Genomic DNA, 15818 nt, shown 5'->3' with positions numbered 1-15818 from the left:
AACAAAATGAAATAATCAACAATGAATCCATAATAATAAATAGTTAATTGTGTATAAAACAATATCTTATCATTTTAATAATCTATCTATATCTCTTAAGGATAAGTCATTATAGCTCCTCCCATCGTTTATGCCTTGCCTTCTTACCCAACTGGCCTATTATCTTGTACGTAATAGATTAGAACTAAACAGAACAGACACAAACAAACAAACAAAAAAGAAAGAAAGAAAAAAAAAGGAAAAAAAACATGAAAAGAAAGCGCCAGACAAATTTCAGAATTAAATGTGCTTAAAAGAATTAGGGTGATTGGGATAAATTCTGCCTTCATAATGTCTCCTGCACAACCTTTTTTTTTTAGTCATCAGAAATGAATCATTTCTTAAAACTAATTGTTATCACTTAATACCTTTGAGAGCTGCAACATAGGTGGCCTCTTTTTCCAAAACAAGTCTGTATTCTTTCACAGCTTCCGGTAACAATCCCAAAGTCTGTTTTATGTTGGCAATTCTATAAATTATGAAACATGGATAAATAACGCATTCAACAACTGTACGCTTTAAAAAAAAAAATTCAGTTTGAAAGGGCATCATGGGACTTATATTCATCAATGATGAAACAAAAATTCATTCTTTGTTAGTGACATGAAACTTAACTCATTCTCGTGTTGTATTATAAACAAAATCATTAGCAAACTTGTATCATGAATAACAATTCATTGTAAATTTGTAAATAGTGATAACAATATTGATAATAATAATAATAACTATAATGTTAAGGTTATTATTATCATTATTGTTATTATTATTATTATTATTATTATTATTATTATTATTATTATAATATAATATATCATTATTATCATTTTCATCATGATCATCATCATCATCATTATTATTATTATTATTATATTATTATTTATTATTATTATTATTATTATTATTATTTATATTATTATTATTATTATTATTATTATGTTTTGTTTTTAAAAAAAATTATCACTATTAGCATCCTTATCATTATCATAACACTAGTGTTTACATAACGAATAAAAGTAATTGAAAGAGACCATACACACATACTTACTGATACAAGCAATATGTTGAGTCGGGATTAAGCTGAGAAAGATATGACATAAAAAAAGCAAATAAGTATATAGCTTTTTAAATTATTATTATTATCCATAAAGGACTGTGTACATCTATATTTGATAAATTAAATTTCACCAACTTTTGTTATTACTTAACTGAATTCCGTCCTCTATAAAAATTGGAACCATTAACCAGAGATAGAGGCTTATCGATTATTTGCTTTTCAAAACAAGAAGACATTGCTGGCATTATCACAAATCTTTTTTTTTTTAATTTAAAAAAAAAAAGCACACACACACAAAAAATCCCAAAAAATCAACAAAACAAAAAGCACTAACAAATATAAAAGTCTTCAGATGAAAATGTTGGTTTCTTTTTCTTATTTGTCTTTATTTATTATCAGTATTACTTTTTTTTTCAGAGGTCGACTCATGGGATTTTAAACACATATTTTTAGTTACCTCTGATGCTTTGGTAAAGGCTTTAAGAGCTGCTGTTAGACTCCCTCTATGAAGATAAGCTTCTGACAGGCACTCCCATACATGGCTTTAGGAGAAAAAAAAAGATCTTCGTTAAGAGATTTTTTAAAAATATCAAAATCAACAGGTCAAATATCATAAATAAATGGAGGGGGGGTTTTTTGCAGAAGGGAAAATAGATTCATAAACAATTCTATCAACCATTTATGAAGATAAATGATTGCTTTTTTTACTAAAAAACAAAAAAAAGATCAAGAGGCATGCATAACAATCTTTCAATTTTTTACATATGGATTTATTGCACTTTCTTACTTCAAACTTTTGCTTAGTATTTTGCTTCAAAAGAATAATATTTTATATTAAGTAAAAGTTGACATGAAGACCTAGAGATTAAGAAGAGTTTTTAAAAAAGACAAACTTTTTATGAGAAAATTATATTTATTAAATTTAATGAATTAATCAAATGATGACATTACTAAGGAAATGATGGGAAAATGTTTGTCACTTAGCATCATTGACATGTATATGAAGACATTTCAACACAAGACACAGAGATAATAAGCTTTACAACTAAACAGTTTTTGTTTTGTTTTTTTCTATTTTCACCATAGAAGACATGGTGTGTAACTGATATAGTGCATGCTATGAACTACTTACTTATCATTAGGGTCCGCCCTCAGAGCAGCCTGCAACGACATAATGGCAGTACTGGGGTCCTCGTGTTTCATTTGGTATAGCCCAAGCCGTAGCCATGCCCATTTTGCCCTGGCGGTGACAATGAAACAATTATAACGTTTTCAGATTGGTCCCAATTTTCTTAGTTCAGCAGGATAATGAAGAAACAAGTTCAAATGCAATATTAAAAAAAGATATGGTTCATTATAATGTCAAACCATAGCTCCATGCCTATGGAATGCACTTAGTCCTCGGACAAAGTCCTGTGAAAATTTATCATCTTTCAGGAAATGTCTGAAGACTGAGTTGTTCCACGAGGCTTATTTTTCATAAAATAGATGTTGCTTTGATTTTGTTTTTTGTATGCATGATTATTATGTATCATGTACTGTCGTAATTTTTAATTTTGTTGTTTTTAAACATTTTTATTTTTATTATGTAAAGTGCCGCAGAGCACGATTAACGTGGATGTTTAGGTGCTATATAAATTCATTATTTACTATTTATAAACAATTTTAATTTTGTAGTAGATTCCAGATTCAAGGACACCTGATTAAATAAAAATGGGCAATGGATACGGTGATTTTCATATTCTTCTACCAGAGGTTGATTCATGCTGGCCCTGACACCCCAATAAGCCAATGAGTCAATCTACAAATCATACAAACAGTTTGTGAAAATTTTTCCTCGTGACCGATGAAATTAATGTTGCAAGGTAATAGTGAAAGTTGATGTGGCACTGAAGACTAAGATTATACTAAACCATTATCGAAAATTTCAGTCCATATTATGAATGACCAACTTAATTGCATATCAGTATACATGGTATGTATTTTAGTATGGGATATATATAATGGGCGAAAAGAAAGTTTGTAGGGTCAAAAATCATATCATACTTTCCTGCAGGAGAATTTGAGGTAACTGTCTTCAGAATATCCACAGCCTGACTCTGGTAATGGTATCAAAAAAGGGAAATGAACCCATTATAGTTTCATGTTTTGAAAAGACTGTCTCTCTAAATCTAATAAAATCCATTATTTAAAAAAAATTTTCTTACTGTTATCTATCCATAAGTATAAACAGTTGGGTATATGAAAAAAATTAAGTTACGAATATATAAAATATGACCTATGGGTAAAATAACAAATTTGCATGAAAGAATAAATTGCCTCATGAGGCATTAATAAATCAAAACCCACCTAGAGTAGTAAAGTGACAAGTGAAAATTCCTACAAATGGTATCTGTAAATTGTAAATGTTGCTGCTCGAAGCTTGAAGAAATAAAAGCTTTAATTTAATATACGAAAACAGATAAAATGGACGTTTCAGGTTTTCCCCCTTTGTCAACAAAACAGGATGAATGAAACACTACAGACATTGCTTAAGGAGCATGCTATATTTCCTGGTTTTGTTTATTCATCTTAACAACGCCACTACCACATTATCTCATTCGCCTGTAGTGTTCAATTCATCCTATTTTGTTGATAAAGGGGAAACCTGAAACGTCCATTTTATCTGTTTTCGTATATTAAATTGAAGCTTACATTCAATTTCACATTGTTATTTATTACAAATGGTATCAAACCGCACTTCGATTCAATGAAGAGAACTAATAATAGAATGACAGGGTTCCTGAGCATGAGCTATCCATCATTCCGTTGCATGTTTTTGTTCTTACTACATTTCCCTTTTCATTATCTTTTCTTTATTAAAAAAAAATAAAAGAAGAATTGATGATGCGAAATTTTAATCTTTTTGGCAATGTGTCACACAATATATATATATATATATTTTTTTTTTACTTAGGGGCCTTTTTCCTCCAAGTGATACAATTGGGATGACTCTGCCACCTCTTTCATCCTCTATGTGAGATCCCCTCATCTGTCAAGTGTCTTTTACCATAGAGCTTAAAGACAGATAGTCTTCCACTGAATCTAGTTCATATTGACTTTAAACATATTTTAGGTCCCTGCTCAGCACAGTGTGAGTTATCATTGGTTTGAAATCCCACATATTTACCCCATCATACTTATTACTTACTCAAAAGTAACTTGTGATCAAACACCCACCTGCTCTCCCTGGTCTAGCAATGAATCCACATAACAACAACCAGCATTATCATTGATGGAGTTCAAGTCGTATGACTTTCTGTAGCATCTCATAGCTTTGCTAGTTTTCCAGGTTTATGACAAGATGAAACAAATTATAAAAGTTCATAAAATTTAGTACCAGTTATCTACATTAATGCAGATAAAGATAAAGGGAGTAAATCTGACTCATGAATGAACAACACAAAACAAATGACGTTTCAGCCTTTGGCCTTTTTCAATTAAACACAAAGTACATATCTACATTAATGCAATCGAAGAACATTTAAAGCTGATAATAGCAGATTTTTTACAAAAAATTAAGTTCAGTGAAACCACACACTGCATTTATCTCCATTTTCAGCTCAGAATATGACAAAACTCTTTCGTTATCTAATGTTGCAACACTATTTGGCACTTGCTTTAATTCATTTTTGAAGAGGCTGTTTTGAAAGAAATCTCCCTTAGAAATAAAATATTGTAAGCTTTCAACTGGAGATTCCCCATGTATGAACTATCAACATTTATTTTCTAATGAGAAGCACTAACTTTTTGTCCTTTTGAAGCTGTTTGTAGAAATGGCCCAGGTAAAGAAAGGCCTCATAGTTGTAAGGATCAATCTTGGCTGCCTGGGAAATAAAATTGTAGGTTGAATGAATTATTTCTGTGAACTAAAACCAATAATATAAAACAAAAACACAAAACCACTTTCATATGGAAATTTAACCGTGTCGTTGGCAATGAATTTCACAATCATAGTGAAAAAAAAAAAGAAGAGAGAGAGAGAGAGAGAGAGAGAGAGAGAGAGAGAGAGAGAGAGAGAGAGAGAGAGAGAGAGAGAGAGAGAGACAGAGAGAGAGAGAGAGAGAGAGAGAGAGAGAGAGAGAGAGAGAGAGAGAAATAAGCATTGATTTATACAAATAAATTGCAAACACATGCAAATTTTGGGATAAAAAGTAAGAAGATAAAAATTTATAAAATCATACCTTTAGCAAAGATGTGAAACACTGCTGTTTTGCATTTTCAACAGCTGAAGAGTCTTTCAGTTCCCACAAGCATATCCCTTTCTTTAGGGTTGCTATAGCATGTTCTGGTTCCTCAATTAGAATGTCCTGCAGACTACATTGTGTGAAAAATTAAATTAAAATATACAGATGAATCTTTGAGCTTAAATCTATATGATATCTTGAGAATATAGCTCTTAGCAACTTGTGAAAAAAAGTTATACTGACTTTTGATGCCTTATTTATGTATTAATTCTGAAAAAAAAGTCTATATGATATCTTGAGAATATAGCTCTTAGCAACTTGTGAAAAAAAGTTATACTGACTTTTGATGCCTTATTTATGTATTAATTCTGAAAAAAAAGTCTATATGATATCTTGAGAATATAGCTCTTAGCAACTTGTGAAAAAAAGTTATACTGACTTTTGATGCCTTATTTATGTATTAATTCTGAAAAAAAAGTCTATATGATATCTTGAGAATATAGCTCTTAGCAACTTGTGAAAAAAAGTTATACTGACTTTTGATGCCTTATTTATGTATTAATTCTGAAAAAAAAGTACACTCTCAATCATAAAATAACTTAAAAGGTATAAGACTCCACAATCTAAGAGATTTCAGTTTAAACACGGTTTACTTCATAATTTAAATGTAAGATTGTGTATTGAGTGAGGTTATCTGATCAGAGAGATGAATGACGTACCATGATCACCGATGACTGGCACAGACTTGGTACTTAAAGAAGAAGAAGAATATTGTGTATTACTCTTAGCAAAGTTGGCATGTCAATTTTTTTTTTCTTTAATGATGTAACAGTCTACATAAAATAACAATCAAAAGTGTACTCACATGGAAAAAGCCTCAGTGTATTGATTCCGAGCCATAAGAATTAAAGCCTTTACTAATTTTACCTCAATGCAGTTTCCACGTGCCGATTCAGTACAGACCTAATAAATAATTAAAACAACACCATCATAAACTTTAAAACGAAACGATACCACCAATAATAATAATAATAATAATAATAATAATAATAATAATAATAATAATAATAATAATAATAATAATAATAATAGTAATAATAATGATTAGAATTATTATAATAATAATAATAATAATAATAATAATAATAATAATAATAATAATAATAATAATAATAATAATAATAATAATAATAATAATAATAATAATAATAATAATAATAAAAAATTAAATTAAATTTAAAAAAATAAATAAATAATAATAATAATAATAATAATAGTAATAATAATAATAGTAATAATAATGATTAGAATAATTAATAATAATAATAATAATAATAATAATAATAATAATAATAATAATAATAATAATAATAATAATAATAATCATCATCATCATCATCATAATAAAATTTTTAAAAAAATAAAATAATAAATAAATAAATAAATAATAATAATAATAATAATAATAATAATAATAATAATAATAATAATAATAATAACAATAACAATTTATTATTATCATTGTTACTATTATTCTCATTATTATTATTACCAGTGGAGAACCTGCAATATTTGCGGAGAAATAAAGGTTTTTACAAATGGCAGTCATCTATTATACTTCTACTGTATTGTGGAAATAAACATAGGTTATAGATAAACAAATAAATATTTTTTTTAATATATCAAAAAATATCTAAGAACAATAACAAAAGTAAAAATGATGTTTTGTTTTGTTTTCAATAAAATAATTTTTACAATTTTTTTACAAATTGTCCACACCAGGGGATTCGAATGCAGTATCTTAAAGACTCAAGTCTGGCAACTTAACCACTACACCATAGAGTCACCTGGTTATTATTATTATTTTTATTATTATTTTATTAATGATGATGAATATCAATAGTAGTTGTAGTAGTAGTAGTAGTAGTATTAGTAGTAGTAGTAGTAGTAGTAGTAGTAGTAGTAGTAGTAATTGTTGTAGTAGTAGTAGTGGTGGTAGTAGTAGTAGTTTCGTCATCATTTTATTTCAAATTAGTTAATTATCATTATCATTTTGAATATTAATTTCATTAAAAAGTAACCACTGCCCCGATCTGCTCATTCATAAAGTTGAGATATCATTATCATTTTGAATAAAATAGAGATAGTTTCATATATGCTAAATCTGAAAACAATCTTATGACAAAAATGTGGACAGTTGACACACTTGCTAAATGAATAAGGGAATAAACATGTGAAAAATGTTTAATCAGACTTGAATAATAATAATAATAATAATAATACACATTTATATAGCGCTCATTCTCGTGTAAAACACAAGCTCTGGGCACTTTACAATATAAATATCAATTTTAAGTGAAAAAATAAAAAAAAAATAATAACAACAATAACAATTCATAGCCAAATCAAGGATTCATATAGAGTCAAGAAAAACAAATACAGTAAAAATGTGTCTTGAGATTCTTTTTAAAAGTAGGTAAAGACTTGCACTCCCTCAGACCACGTGGTAGTTCATTCCAAATCTTGGGGCCGAAACAAGCAAACGATCTATCACCAAATTTTGTTCTTGATCTTTTTTTCCGAAATTTTCGTTTGGTCATTACATGATCTTAAAGTGTAATTTTCAAATTTACACATGACCACGTGATCTGTGAGATATGCCGGTGCTATACCAGCCAAACACTTATAAACAAGACACGCTGCTTTGTAATATGTGCGCTTTTCAATGGGCAACCAGTGGAGAGAGGCCAACAAAGGGGTTGCATGATCAAATTTTTTTTTGCCAAAAACTAATCTTGCTGCACTGTTTTGCAGTAGTTGCAATTGTTTAATAGAAGCCTGAGGCAAGTTGACAAGCAGCGAGTTACAATAGTCTAGTTTCGAAAAAATGAGGGAAACAACCAATGTTTTACATGTTCCAATTGCAATATACTGACGGATCGAACTGATTTTCTTCAATTGAAAGTATAAAGATTTACAGAGAGCAGAAATGTGAGCTGACATTTTCATTTCTGAATCAAAATAGACACCCAAATTTTTCACAGTCTTTGAAACTTTGATCTTTTCACCCCCAATCAACACCTCAAGACCATCATTCACCTTCAACTGCCCTCTATTTCCACAATCATCACTTCTGTTTTTGACTCATTCATTTTCAACTTGTTTGCATCCATCCACTCTTTCACATCCGTCACACATTCTTCCACACGTTTCACAATATTTTCGAGATTTTTAGTTTTATCAGTAGCATAAAGTTGCGTATCATCTGCATAGAGATGATAGCGCAGCCCATGACCAGTGATGACATTAGATAATGGAGAAGTATACAAAACAAAAAGAATTGGACCCAAAACAGAGCCTTGAGGAACACCAAAAGACAATGTATGTTGACGAGAAAGTTTATCTAAAATCATAACCTGTTGCTTTCTACCATCTAAATAAGATTCAAACCACTGCAAGACAGTCCCAGACAAGCCAAAGGTTATATTAAGTCGTTTAATGAGAATACCGTGATCAATAGTATCAAACGCCGCCGAAAGGTCTAACAATGTCAGAAGAGAAACAGAACCTTTTTCTAAAACATCAAGCAAATCACTCGCAACACAGCACAGAGCAGTTTCTGTGCTGTGGTAAGAACGATAAGCTGACTGAAATTTTTCCCATAGATTGTTTTCATGGAGATGTTGTGAAAGACGTCTGAGTACAACTTTTTCAAGGATTTTAGAAAGAAATGGCAGATTTGAGACGGGACGGTAGTTACTAAGGTCATTTACATTGAGATTTTGCTTTTTTATGAGAGGCTTTACAATTGCATGTTTATAGATATCTGGGACTTGTCCTGAGATAAGTGACTGATTTATAATATAAGTTATGCAAGGTAACAATTCAGGAAGACATAATTTCTTACTTACTTACTTACTTATCCGAACCAGCGACCACCTGAGCTCTAGCCCTTCGGTCTTGTGCCATAACGTAGAAGTTAGATGTCTTTTGTAGTTGTTCCAGGTGACTATAAAGTGTGTTACTGATGCTTGGATTTGGTGGGAGGAATGTGCATCTCAGATCTTCAAGAGGTTGACATTCAAGCAAGTGGTGTGTTACTGTTTCATTGGGGTGTTGACATAGGGGGCAGGAGGGGGATGTGTCTTTTGTAATTTTGCTTAAATGGTTGTTGAGCGGTATGTGTTGTGTTCTTAGTTGAAAGATGATGCTTTGCTGGTGTCTTCTGAGCTTATTTAGGCAATCAGTCTTTACAGGAGTGGTCATATGGGAAAACATACATCTAACCGTGGTGCTCATTGCCCAACTGTTCATCCATTCTTCTCTCTTATTTGTTTTGATTATTTGTTTCGCTGTGTCTAAGGATACTGGAAATGATGGTTGTAAAAGTGTTGATCCGAGTCTGGCTAGTCTGTCTGCATTGTCATTTCCTGGTATATTTGAATGTCCCGGTATCCACTGGAGAGATAAGTCTACTCTGTGTGTTGTAAGGAATTCATCTAGTTGAGATCTTAAACTATTGAACGTTGAGGAGAGTTTATCTAAATCGAGAGCTTGGAGAACCGATTTGGAGTCTGTGAAGATGACAGTGTTTTGAAGTTTTGAAGGGTTTAGCTGGAAAACAGAAGAGAGGTGTCGCAGTGAAGCTTCTATTGCAACTGCCTCTGCCTCGTAGTTTGAGCAGGAGCTTCCGCAAGAATTGTGGATTTTATCACAGGTTTTATCTGGGTATTCTACTACAAACCCATACCCAGCATTTTTAGTTCCTTTGTGGGCAGATCCATCTGTGTAAACATGTATCCAGTTGTCTGGGTATTCTTGTATTGTCTTCATTGCTAATGTTTGTATATCTGATTTGTTTTTATTTCTTGTTGTTTCTTCTATGAGGTTAGTCTTTATTTTTGGAAGTTTTAGTTCGGCGTATGGAGGTTTTTGACTGATTAAAATAGATTTTTCTCTGTTTTCTGGGAGTCTGTGTCTTTCATTCAAGTTGTTAGCAATGTGTAGCAGGGATTTTTGTTTTAATCTTGTTCTTGGTTTCCATTTCTCTGCCAGAATTCTGTTTGGATGGTTTTCCTCTTTTCGTTTGTATCTTTCAACCATTTCAAGCACTGCTGATTCTCTGCGAAGTCCAAGTGGTTCCACATTAGTATGTATTTCACATGCTGCTGTGGGTGTCGATCTCAGGGCACCGGAGATGAAGCGAAGGGCTTGGTTTTGTACTCTGTCCAAGGTTTTGTGAAGACATAATTTCAAAATATTAGTTGGTAAAGGATCTAAATCACATGACTTCGAGGAAGATGAAAAAATTATTTTAGAAATTTCTTCTTCAGTTGTTTCTTTAAAACAAGAGAATCCCTGTGAACCCGAAAAAGGGTGGAAATTTATATCTTCATTTTGCACGAGGTCCAAATTGTTCCGAATTTTCGATATTTTTCCCGAAAAGAAATCTGAAAATGCATCCGGCTGCTTTTCTACCGGGATATTAGTGGGTAGACACATGCCCTTTTCTTCCCCTAAAAGTTCCTTTGAAACAGAGAAAAATTCCTTAGTGTCCCTCACTGATGACAGTTTTGTGTTATAATAGTTTCTTTTTGCTCTTTTGCAGGTGGTTTTATACTTATGCTTTTTTGCTATATATATCAGCCGGTCAATCTCAAGGCCGATTTTCTCCACGATGCCTCTGCATTCCTTTTTTCCCTTTTGGCAGTTTTTTCACTCTGGTTAAACCACGGAGACGGTTTCCTGGAATTTATTATTCTAGTTGTCTTTGGCGCATGCCTGTCGATGACGTTGCGCAGTACCTCGTCTGTTTTCTGTGCTGATGGTATATCCATTCTTCCTAGTTCCTCTGACAGATTGTTTTTGAAGGAACTAATGTCTATTTTTTTGGTATCCCTAGACACTATCTTGACTTTCTTTGCTTTCTCTTTGATGCATTTGAGAGTTGCCAGAATCAGATTGTGGTCTGAAATTTCTTTTTGATATTTTTAATTGATTCAACAAGCGAGGGTGTGTCAATGATGAACCAGTCCAAGATGTGCCCCAATCTTTGAGTTGGAGAGGTCACTAACTGAGTGAGGCCATGTTCATTCAGCATATTTTTTATAATTTTAACGAGACTATTCTGATCAACATCAAACTGAATATTAAAATCGCCGATATAAATTTTTCGCTTATTTGATGTGTCTTTTGATACAAAATCTGAAAATTCGTCAGCAAAATCATTCTGTCTCAGTTTGTTCTTTTTGCTTGGGGGTGGTCTGTAGATACAAGTGATTAAAAATGAAATTTGAGGGTAGGTCAATGTGGTTTGGACACACTCGAAACTTTTGAACGAAATTGGCCTGTTTTGTATTTTAGACGAAAGAGCGTGTTTGTATATGATGGCGATCCCCCCTCCTGATCGTCCATTTCTTGGGAACGATTCCATCTTGTAGCCGGGAGGTGTCATTTCTTTCATTATAGGTTCATCACCGAACTGACGCAACCATGATTCAGTTATATATAGAATATCGATATCGTGTTGATCTATGACATCGATTATATCGAATGTCTTGTTTCTCGATGACTGTGCGTTAATATGGCCAATACAAATGTTATGATTTCCATGACTTGGTCTTGTGTCATTTGTCAATATTTTTGTTAACGTCTGTGGTGGTCGAGTTGAACGATGACAGTTCACTGGACGTCGCGGGACTGTTGTTTCAATTACATGTTGTTTACGTCGACCACCACGTTTACAGACAATCTTTTGTTGATTGTAATGGTGTTCACGTTTGAGGTCGGAATGTGTGTTTTCAATTTGTAAACAATAAAAGCGCAGGGTGAATAAAAGTCCAACGACAGCCGACAGTAAAAATTGGTTGTGAGAACGAGTAAAAATGGCGGGGTCTTGGTGAAACATTGTAAAATAGTCCGAAACAATTTAGATAAAAATGATGTCAAAACCGTATAAAATATAATTAAAGCAATATCACAATGGTATCTTACGTGTTGTACAAAAATCCTTGAATAAAAATTGAATTGAAATAAGACGTGTAAATCCTTGAAATCGGTAAAAATTGAAGAGAAATGTCACAACAACAAAAACACGTCTTGCCTGTTAGGCAACTACACACAAAAATACCTGAGCATCATCGAGTCTGTTTTGATCCAGGTACAAATGGCACTTGATGATGGAGGCTTTACTGTTTCCTTTGTCTTCCAGCTATTTATGGAATAAATCAAATATATAAATTAGTCTTAATATTAGTACAACACAGTTATGCATTTCATAATAGGACATCCATTCCATTCCCTATTGAGTCAACATGGAACCAAACTTCATAATATACAAGTATCATAATTTCGAAATATACAAGTATCTTAATTTCAAAACATAGACGTATCCAATCGATGTCCTTTTGGTACAAGCTCTCATTATTGTTTTGATTACTTTATTTTGCGAATAAAAAAAAAATTTAAAAAACGAACTTTAGCTTTATAAAGCAAGTATCCTCTAATTTGTGCTCAAAGGACTTTACAATGGATCTGAAGTCTAAAGCTTGCAATCTTTTCATGAAAGGATTTTCACCTTGTGACTCATTATTTCAGACACACAGATACACAACGATCAATTTTTGTGATTTTCTTTTATTGATTCATCCCTTTACTTCTTGTTAAACCAGCGAGCCAGCGAGTCACGTTTTGAACCTTTTACAATGAAATCATCATTCATGTTCAAAACTGGGAACAACGTATCTTCTTTTGATATAAAGCAACTTATTCAGAACTGAACTGAGTCATAAAGTCAGTGGACATTTTTTTTAAAATCAAAAATATGAGAAATATATTATAAATACAAATCCACGACTCCTTTGATCAGTTAGGAGAAGAGAGAGAGATAAACATAATGAGATAAAAAAAAAGATGAACATAAAGATAAATGAACACATTCTATTACAAAGATTGTCTTCTTAATACCTCTTCTAGGAGCTTCAGACTAGTATCTTGATCCTGTTGTGATCCCATCTGCCTATGGGCCTCTGCCATTGTCAATTTAAACATGTCCTCAGCAAGACTGGCATTGCCAAGTGACCGGAGCTCTGCACACATTTTGAGTCCTGAAAGTAGGGGATAAAATTCAATGAGCAAGAGGAAAAAAAAAACAACAAACCCATCAGCCTCATGAAGTCATTTGATCAGTTCAATTTAATTGACAAGAAAACACACAAAATGGAATTAAATCCAAATGTATAAAAAAGAGAAAATGTTATAATTGCATGGCAAGGTCAACGCAATATGAAATCTCTTTTCAAATCTTTTTTTATGAGTTAATAATGAAGAGGAGTCACTGATATAAGACATCAATATGAAAAATGGTGTTGATAACGTGCTCAAGCAGAGTGAATTATAATAAAAGAACATTTTCCCCCTTCTTATTTCTTCATTTTATTATCTAATCTGGTGTACTGAACCTTCCCTTTTAAAAATTTTTAATTTATGACAAGCAGTATGCTTAAGTTTTAGCAAATAACTTAAAAAAAAAAAAAATGAAATCCTCTCTATTCATCCCCATGAAGAATATTTTCTTTAAAGTAAATTTCATTTCAAGGAAATAATACATTTTTAAATATCCTAGGTGTCAAGTCCCTGTACAGCACTGCAAGTAAAATAAGACAGAGTGACCTGCTCAAGACTACACAGAATTTCTGGTTGCAATCAGATTACCTCCAAATATGAAGTAAAGACCATTCTGCTGTGCCAGATTAATGTTACAATAAAGCAGTTACCTGGTGTTTCTTACATGGAGTGTCTCGTGTAACAGTAATCCAACATATTCCTTACCCACGAAATACTCATTAGTAAATTCGTTAAAAGACAAATGAATCTGTCATGCATGATATTGTGCTATTCTATTCATGTGAGTATCTCTTTTCCCTCATTTAATTTTTCACTTTTTGGAAAGTAATTAGAGAGATTCAATGGAGAAAATTGCTCATGCTGAAATTAATAGACTCCACGTGGTTAATTGGGAAAACATACTTTTTAAATTTTCTCCATCTGACATTTTACTATAAGTCATTTTTCATTAAAATTTACTTATATCTTTTTTAACCCGACTTTCACGGAGTTAGTCATTATTATAAGATAAATTAAAATCGTTATTCCTATAAGAGTTGAGAAGTAACAAAAATTATAGCATTAAATTGAGCGCAATATTTTTAATACAATAGCTTTTAAAGGAAGAGAAATGGATACTTTACCTGCAGCACTAGCTGTTAAGCATTTTGAAAACTCGTGTAGTTTGAGATAAGTCTCACCCAAGTAATGGTACACACTGACACTTTGTTGTGAAACATCTGTGAAGATGGCATAGAACCAACATGGAAAATTATTACACTTTAAAAAAGACAAAATTTTAACACAGTTGAACTTGCCTTCATTGTCATTTGATTGAGAGATATTACTTGGAATCTTAATCATTATTCACTTACAACCTAGCATACTTTTTGAAATATTATCGAACTCTTTCATTGTGGCCACTTATCATTGGCATTCTCTGCTATCATGAGAGAATGTTATGGGGATAATCAATTGAATACAAACAATGGGATTAGTTGGATGGAATGACTCTTCCCAAAACAATTATGAAATGAACACTGTATCCACAATATTTTGACATAAAGAAATGTTATATTTTGGTAAAGAAATGGAAATTATTGACTTGAGGATTATAAAGAGAAAACAAAATGACAAGAATGTAAATGAGTGTAGATTATTATTTTTAAAAAGGGCAAATGTTTTATACTCACCGCACAAATAATCTCTGGCTTGTATGTAATTTTTCTCATGAAAGGCTAGCACACCTTGGGTAATTTTCACCATTTCATTTTCAGGACTTAGCTTTTCTAATTCTTCACAAAGGTTTGTAACGGTATCCAAAGAAGAACTATCGTTTTCGCCTAATTGGGAAAAAAAAAAAGAATAAAAAAAAACAAACAAATAGAAACAAAACAGAAGTATGGCAGTAAAAGTCAAGAGGATAATATCACATCACATGTATCAAAGATCAAACACACTCACTCTTGTATAAGATGCTGCATTATGTCAATCAAACAAATCTTCTCTAATCCATTCTAACCTACATTCCCCTTTAATCTCCTTTCTTTTCTTTAATTTTTATTTTACACACGTCTCTCACCGTGCTACAAATGTAAAAATAAATCTCGATTATATACAAACCAGGCTGTTCAGTGTACATAATTTAGTTATGAAAAAGAAGAAATGAACTGACATTGATACATGGGTCAATGATCTGGTCTGGCACACAGGTGATCACTATCTGATTTATGTTTAATTTATATGACGGACACTTTTGTGAGAAGCTTTTCCACCCAGTTCACACAATTCACATTCTATAATATAAGACCACAGGTTTCAATTGAAAAGGGCATGTCTACCTCTCTGTAACGTTAAATCAAATGCAATCGGGTAAAATATAATTATTCAAAATT

At 31.8% G+C, this 15818-nt stretch overlaps 1 protein-coding gene across 1 annotated transcript in view; it reads right to left on the bottom strand.

The window, feature by feature from the left end:
- Positions 1-15818, bottom strand: part of LOC144966312 (tetratricopeptide repeat protein 37-like) — a 56891-nt gene that overhangs the window by 31679 nt on the left and 9394 nt on the right. The window contains exons 8-20 of the mRNA XM_078902549.1: positions 15117-15266; positions 14568-14663; positions 13285-13424; positions 12449-12529; positions 6185-6282; positions 5317-5449; positions 4880-4959; positions 4313-4412; positions 3140-3192; positions 2226-2333; positions 1551-1635; positions 1085-1116; positions 408-508 (exon numbers count right to left, since the gene is read on the bottom strand). Of these exons, the coding sequence (XP_078758675.1) occupies positions 408-508; positions 1085-1116; positions 1551-1635; positions 2226-2333; positions 3140-3192; positions 4313-4412; positions 4880-4959; positions 5317-5449; positions 6185-6282; positions 12449-12529; positions 13285-13424; positions 14568-14663; positions 15117-15266 (1257 nt within the window). The remainder of the gene's footprint in view (positions 1-407; positions 509-1084; positions 1117-1550; positions 1636-2225; positions 2334-3139; positions 3193-4312; positions 4413-4879; positions 4960-5316; positions 5450-6184; positions 6283-12448; positions 12530-13284; positions 13425-14567; positions 14664-15116; positions 15267-15818) is intronic.

The sequence above is a fragment of the Berghia stephanieae genome, chromosome 2 (assembly GCF_034508935.2).
Source record: "Berghia stephanieae isolate SIO BIC M18660-M18661 chromosome 2, UCSD_Bste_1.3, whole genome shotgun sequence".
NCBI lineage: Eukaryota > Metazoa > Mollusca > Gastropoda > Nudibranchia > Aeolidiidae > Berghia > Berghia stephanieae.
The sequence above is the reverse complement of the archived record's forward strand: the minus strand, read 5'-3'. Positions and strand labels throughout refer to the sequence as shown.